This window comes from Hevea brasiliensis, chromosome 16 (assembly GCF_030052815.1).
Source record: "Hevea brasiliensis isolate MT/VB/25A 57/8 chromosome 16, ASM3005281v1, whole genome shotgun sequence".
NCBI classification, from domain to species: domain Eukaryota; kingdom Viridiplantae; phylum Streptophyta; class Magnoliopsida; order Malpighiales; family Euphorbiaceae; genus Hevea; species Hevea brasiliensis.
This window is the reverse complement of record NC_079508.1, coordinates 61,675,088-61,682,578: the sequence shown is the minus strand read 5'-3', so window position 1 is coordinate 61,682,578 and position 7,491 is coordinate 61,675,088. Positions and strand designations below refer to the sequence as shown.

At 34.4% G+C, this 7,491-nt stretch overlaps 1 protein-coding gene and 1 long non-coding RNA gene across 2 annotated transcripts; one reads left to right on the top strand and one right to left on the bottom strand.

Annotated features, from left to right (window-relative positions):
- Nucleotides 1–244: 244 nt before the first annotated feature.
- Nucleotides 245–1,570, bottom strand: LOC110635586 (geranylgeranyl pyrophosphate synthase 7, chloroplastic). Its single transcript, XM_021784979.2, has one exon. It carries the CDS (start codon nucleotides 1,474–1,476, stop codon nucleotides 355–357), a length of 1,122 nt encoding a protein of 373 aa, XP_021640671.2. The 5' UTR covers nucleotides 1,477–1,570; the 3' UTR covers nucleotides 245–354.
- Nucleotides 1,571–3,778: 2,208 nt separating this feature from the next.
- Nucleotides 3,779–6,102, top strand: LOC131174730 (uncharacterized). The gene is made up of 3 exons (XR_009144964.1): nucleotides 3,779–3,964; nucleotides 5,408–5,471; nucleotides 6,081–6,102. It is a non-coding gene; the product is annotated as an uncharacterized LOC131174730 (long non-coding RNA).
- The last annotated feature ends 1,389 nt before the right edge of the window (nucleotides 6,103–7,491 follow it).

The window sequence follows — 7,491 nt, the reverse complement described above, 5'->3', positions numbered from 1 at the left end:
GCAATTTGAAAATTAGGTATTTTTTTACGCTAATGGCTGTAGCAATTTTGAATTTTTAAATTAATAATTTGATGATTGATTGAGTGAATGGATCAAATTACTTGCAATTTGTTTGATTGAATTTTCTTCATAAAATAATTAAATTTGATTTAACTTAATCAGTATTTAATATTTCTATATAATTGATGTAATAAAATATATTATATACTTTAATAAAATATATTTATCATTTTTTATATATAAATTTATAAAAATAAAATTGATGAATACATTTAAATCTTTAAACAACAGATGAAGACATTGATGGATACAAGTAAATAATTATTAATATTATATAATAATTAAACCACGAAATTAATTTTGTCGACTAGCGATGTAGTTAGCAAAATGGTATAGTGGAGCAGCCTTGGCAGCATCAAAGGAAGCAAGTTCTTGATTGGCTTGATCCACCAACTTAGCAGCAAATTTCTTAGCCTCATCAATTCCCATCAGCTTTGGATATGTTGCTTTATCGCTTATCAGATCCTTGCCAGCCGTTTTTCCCAGCTCCTCCGAAGACTTTGTCACGTCCAATATATCATCTACAACTTGGAATAACAACCCTATACACCTTGCATATTTTCTAACCCTTTCTATGTTTTCATCATCTGCTCCTCCAAGTATCGCCCCGCAAACAACTGCTGCTTCTAAAAGCTTCGAGGTCTTGTTGATGTGAATATACTCCAAGTCCTTTAAACTTACTTGTTTTCCCTCACTTTCAATGTCTACAATTTGCCCTGCCACTAGCCCTGCTGCCCCAACTGCTGAACCAAGCTCAGCAATGGCTCTAACCACTCGGTCAGGCGAAACGTTCTTGGTTGCTCTAGCTACATGCTCAAAGGAAAATGAGAGGAGAGCATCCCCGGCCAGAATGGCAGTTTCTTCGCCGAACATCTTATGGTTTGTGGGTTTGCCTCGTCGAAGATCATCGTTGTCCATACAAGGAAGATCATCATGGATTAGGGACATGGTGTGGATCATCTCCATTGCACAAGCCGCTGGCATAGCCGTTGCCTCATCTCCTCCAACCAACTCACAAGCAGCAATACACAAGACTGGACGGACACGTTTGCCGCCGGCTAGAAGAGAATATCTCATAGCGTCATGGATTTTCAAGGGATGTTGCTGAGGAATAGCCTCGTCTAGTGCCTTATTGACGTGCTTGGCTTTAGTGGCCATGTATTCCTGAAATGGGAATTCAGGAAGATGGATCTTTGGTGACATATCGTTGATGGATTCTTGAGCTTCCTCAAGTGGTTGAGCCACGGAGGAGCTTGATGCCGAAACCACCAGGGTGGCTGCTTTCGTCTTCATAAGCACAAGAAACTTGAGGTGGCTACAAGGGATAGCTTTATAGAGGTTCCTAAGGCCATTGAAGGAGGATTTCTTGAGAAGAAGTGAATTCTCGTAGGTGGGGATGGCTGCAGAGAAGGCCATATTGAGAATCGAAATGGGATTTTTGGGCTAGAAATCCTCTTCCTTTTTCTTATTCTTCTTGTTGCCGATGAAGATTGGTAAGGGCATGAGGATAAATTGCATGTATTTATATAGAGGGTACATGAGAAGAAAAAAAAATTCAAAGTTAGGGTGCTCAGACTATGCCTTCAGATTATTCCTTTTTATGGTTTTGGACTCTTGTGTGTATAACTCTTGACTTTAATTTATTAGAATAATAGTTTTGATGATAGCTCTATAGTTTTTTTTTTTTCATTAATTTTCAATGCATTAGAAAGACCGTTTGATTTTTCTTTATATTAGTTTGGAAAAAAGGAAACTTATGCTTGCCAAGAAATGAAACGTGGGCATATGTTTGTTGAATTGAATGCATTGTTGAATTTGCATGTGCAATTAGGTTCTCTGTGCTGCTTTATGTTAACCGATCGATCTCTCTGCTACAAGCAACATTAATTACTCCTAATTATCTAATTTTCTTTTGTCTTATCAATGGCCACTTCAATCTTTCTTTTTTGTCAAGTTGGATTATTAGTCCGCCGCCACAGTCTATCTGACAACTTAATTTTCACTGAGCAATTTTGACGAACATATACATATTCACTTGATAAACATATTTTTTTCTTAATGTGCAGCTTACTCAATATCTTTAAAAAAATAACAATACATTAATTATTTTAATATAAATTAATCTGAAAAAGTAATAATAAAACAGTAAATTACGATAAATTCAAAGAAAGAGCTTTGCAATAATTTTTTGTGCTGATCGAAATAACCATTATTACAGATTGATCCCAGCTTGCCAACGGTAAGAATATTCTTACCTCCATTATGGAGCTGGTAGAATAGTGCTTACTCATTGAGACTTAAGATTTTAAAAATATATTTTTTTTTTTAACTCTAATTATATTCAAGTCTTATTAGTAAAATGAATAATAAATTCAGCAACCAATTGAGCTAATTATTGAGATTAAAAATGCCCAAACCAAACACAACTCTTTCACCTTCTTCCCTTTTTATTTATTTATTTATTTTTTAAAAGCAACTTCCTAAAGTCATATATCAAATCAGAGTGTAGTAATTATAATAATTTTTTATTTAAAATTGATTTATTATAAATTTAAGACAATATATAATAGAGTGTATTCATTAAATATATAAATTTTATTATATGTGTATATCATGAATTTATAGTTAATTGAATTTAGAGAATAATTTTCTGTATTCAACGAGGGGAAGTATGGGTATGGATAAGACTAATGAGGAAAGTGATAGGAATTGGAAATTGCGATCAGATTTCAAAAGTGATTGCCGAGTGCATGGCCATGGAGTCTTAATTTCTTTCTAATAAAATAATAAAAATATATAAAAAAAAAACTGGGAAATTATCAGTCAACAATTAAGTACCCAATGCTTTGATGGGCTGGCACAAAAAGTATGTAAGTCGAAATAATTAAGTATGCTTACTTGTATAATAAAATAATTAAGCATTAGAAATTTGTTTGGAATTTTACTAATTGGACAACTTGCTTTAGGTCATAAAATTTTATTGTAGATTTTTATTTATTTAGAATATTTGTGGGTTTTTAGTCAATAATAATGTAACACCCCTATTGGTATAGCCTGGTATATTTCACTGTTCTGGTGACCGGTGTCGGTCCGGACAATTAATGGGATTAGGGCCACACTTAAGACAACTTGAGAAGCCATAAACACAAATAATTAGTAATGTTTAATTAGTTAACTATAAATAAGAAAAACAGAACATAAGAGGTTAAACGAGCAGAGAGTCACAGCGATGAGTGACCTCCTCGGGAACGACTGCGAAGTCGTTTTAAACTCAAATTTCGAACCGTAAAAAGTGACGCTGCGGTCCTTAGGACCCTTATGAACACAGTGGAAAAGAGAAAATCACGAAAAAGAACTGTTAAGTCAGTCAAATAATTAGGTCAGGGAGCCGGAAGAAATATTGGATTATTTGCAAACCGGGATGAACCGGCGAGGGGCAATTTGGTCAATTGACCCCGAGAGCTGACTCCTGACATAACTGTCAAATAAAATCGGAGAAAAGAAAATTTCGGAATCGACAATAGAATTAAAGAACTAATAGAAAAATAAATAGAAAAAAAAAAGAAAAGGAAAGAAGTTAGAAAAGTCAAAGGTGATGTCATAAAAGAATTAATAAATTGAATTAATTAATTTGGATTTAAGGGTCTTCCATAAGCAAAATAGATAAAAGAAAAGAAAAAAAAAATTTTTTGATTACTTCATTCCCGTCACTCTTTCTCCCTCATTTCTCTCATTTCCCTTTCCACCATTAACACCCATTTCAAGCTTTCAAAAGCTTGATTTTATTTTATAAACTCCCTAACTCCTTTAAGTAAGTCTTGTTCTTGGACTTTGACAAGCATCTTGACAACAAAAAGAGGAGGAAAGAAAGAAGATTTGAAAAGGGAGAAATTCAACAAAAGAGGTTAGTGGTTAGTTTTTAATATTATGTTTAAATTCATAATTAAGTAGTTGAATTACACTAGAAATTGTGGAAAAATACAATGAAATAAATTGTTGAAGGACCAAACCTAAATTTTAGTCAACTAGGGTTTGAGGATGTGTATGCATGAACTTGGTGAATTTAAAGGTGTATGTGAGCTTATTGGTGTTGAATGATTAGCATTAAAACAATTAAGTGTGATTAATTACAATAATTAGATGAATTAGGGTTTGGAGGCCTAGGGTTTGAGGCAAATTTTGGAGAAATACATAAATGGCATGTTTGACCTATTGTGAAGTGAAATAGTGGTCAATTATGACCAAATGAATTGTGTGGGAATGGTAGGAAATTAAACCAAATTCGTAGGTCAATGGTCATGCTTCTTTGGCAGCATGACCAAACCACTGAAGGACCAAAACTCAAATTTTACAAGTCCAATTGATATGCCACCAATTGGAGATGAAAATAGACATAAAAGAGCACAATTTTCATTAAGGAACCATTGCCAAAAACTGACCAAAACTTGGTGAAACAATTGACCAAAGTGAGTTGATAGCAGGCTGCCACTGCACTAAACTGACCAAATGAACAGTGTGGTCATAACTTGAGCTAGGTAGGTCAAATTGACCTGAAATTTTACCAGCAATTAGATATGATATAGACCTAAAACTTTCATGAAGAACACCAACCCAAATTATGCCATTAACTCATTCAAATCATTGAGCAAAGTTAAAATTTCTGTACTGAAATTCTGCAGATTTTTAGTTGAGCAGCAATGTTTGGATAGCTATAACTCTCTCTAGAAAACTCGGATTTAGGCGATTCTTGAACCGATGGAAACCTAAGACATAGTACAACATTTCATATGAAGAAAGTGAGACCAAATTATGAACTTAACTTGATCAAATAATTGACCAAAGTTGGACCAAAAACCTGCCAGCACCTAAATTGCAGTATGAACAGTGCACGTGAACAGTAAACTTATTTTGGCCATAACTTGAGCTACAAAACTCCGATTGAGGTGATCCAAAAATGAGAATACACTTAAGACAATAAGGAACATTTTCTATGAAGGAAGTTTTGTCAAATTCCAACAGTAGATCAACCAATGGAATAGTGCAACTTCGGAAACCAAAACCGAAAATTGGCAATTTTGCCAAAATGACCTAAGCTTTAAACAAATGACCAAAACCAACAAGTTTGGTGACCAAAATGTGGTATGTGGGTGAAGTTGGAGTTCCCATACCTATTAAGCCTTAGAAAGTCAATAATTTGACTTGAATAGTGCAGTGAATAGTAACCCGAAACACAAAATTTCGAGAACGTCGAATTTAACACGTTAGAGTTAGGTAAATGTGAAGCTAAGTTTATTTTGAATTTATTTTAAGTTCTAGTACTGAAACATTGTAAAATTGTGTGTTTCAGTTGAAAAGAATATCGGGAAGGAACCCGAGGAACCGAGTCGAGGCTAAAGGACGACTCGTTTGAGGTTTGTGCACAATATTACTATGCTTTAAAAAAATTCATTGATTAAATGAATGAAATATGCATTTTATTGTTGCTTTGAATTGTTGAAAGTATTGTGACCTTATTTATGATGTTTTGATTCAAATTGTGAAATTTATTGTGTATATTTGAAATGACAATGTTTAGCAAATTGTTAAGATAAGTTTTAAAACCACAGTATCATGACCATATGTTTGAACACCTCACTAGCACGACTAGTGGGGGTAATTAGTTTCGAATTTTGATTCCTTCTCTGGAGAAGTGTTGAGGTGTGCCAGTAGAAGAGGATGTGAATGGATATCCATATATTTGAGCTAGCTAGCCTTGTGACATGATTTCTCTTAGCCTCTGGCTATTGAGATTCTATTTGTTTCGAATGGCATGATTTAACTGTGGGTTTTATGAAATGTGTTTTGATACTTTGAAATAAACTTGGTTTACATGTAAAATCTTACAATGCATGATTGTATTTAATTTTCATGTTTAGTCAAATTTTTGAATGAATGTGCTTTAAGTTTTGCATAAAGATTATTTTAGTATATTGTGCACCACTGAGTCTTAGTACTCGTGATAGCTTTATTCTTTGTCGTAGATATAGAGATTAGAGGAGCAGCGATGAGTCTGAGGTGTGTGAAGTCATCACTTGAAGTCTTGGATATAATTTATACCCTAATCAGTAAATATTTCTTTTGATGTATATATTGCACAAAAATGTATGGACATGTACATGGGTCTTGAGCAACTTGTACAAAGTTTGTATAAAAGTTGTAATAAATTTTAGTTTGGACTTCCTGAATGTAAATTTTAGTATGATGAATATATAAATTGTTTATCTTGAATGGAATACGAATAAATGATATTGATGGACAGTATTTTGAAGAAATTATTGAACTTGTGAATTTGAGAAATTGATTGAGATTGAGTTTGAAATTGAAGTAGTGGTTGAGAAAAACTTTTAGAAGTGCTTTTTACAGGTATTCGAAGAACTGTTTTCTCAAAATACAGAGGAAACTCTGTCAAAATTTTTATAAAATTTGCGGAAAACTAAAATGGCCAAAAATATTAATTAGTTTTAATTTCAACTAAATGTTTTAAATACTTATTTGAAATGCTCACCACTTGTCAAAGATAAGAAAATTGTTTTAAAATCCCTTGTAGGGTACTTAATGAGTTATCGGTAGGTGAAGTTCGGTAGTTCATTAGGTATTCTACGGGATCATGTTATGCCTTACAGAGGGGTAAGGTGTGACATGTTTTAGTGGTATCAGAGCAAGTTTTTGAATTATGTTTTAAATTGTGAATTTGTGTTTTTCTTTGTTAAGTACAACTGCTCAATGTCCATAATTGTTACATACAGTGCATTACATCATGAATATGACCTAACGGAGGGAAATCTCCTTGTGTTATTTGTTCAGGAGATACCCTAACTTGATGAAATGGAAGAAGGATCGCTCGATTGAGCGATCTGTTGAAGCCGAGGCACAAGGAAGCCCGACTTTACCGAATGTCGATGGGTCAAGAGCACCACCTCACAAATGTCGCAAATTCTGCACATTTCGCATGTGAGATAGCGGCAATGTTTCAACAAATGGTCAGGTATGCTGCTAAAGCTCCACCCCAACCACATGGCACAACCACGCCTCGGCCAGACAGTTTGATAAATTGCTAAAGTATGGGGCTGAGAATTTAAAGTACAGTGGACCCTTTAGAGGCGAGCAATGGCTTGAAAGAATGGGCCAGTGTTTAAGAAAGCATCGCCAAGATGAGCTGAAGTTGGAATATTCTCGTCGCTCTGCAAGGGGAGTCGTCTGAGTGGTCGAAGACCATCCCCCACAGCTTGGCTGAACCACGATCTTGACACAGGATGACTTCATCGAGAGTTCGAGGCAAATACATCCCAGATGCATATGTTGATCAGAAACTGCAAGAATTTTTGAGTTTGAAACAAGGGAACCGAACTGTAGCAGAGTATGAAAGAGATTTCTCAAGGCTAAGCCACTATG

What these genes read in the sequence shown, in the direction of transcription:
- LOC110635586 (XM_021784979.2), bottom strand. Translation starts at nt 1,476, where the DNA reads ATGGCCTTCTCTGCAGCCATCCCCACCTACGAGAATTCACTTCTTCTC.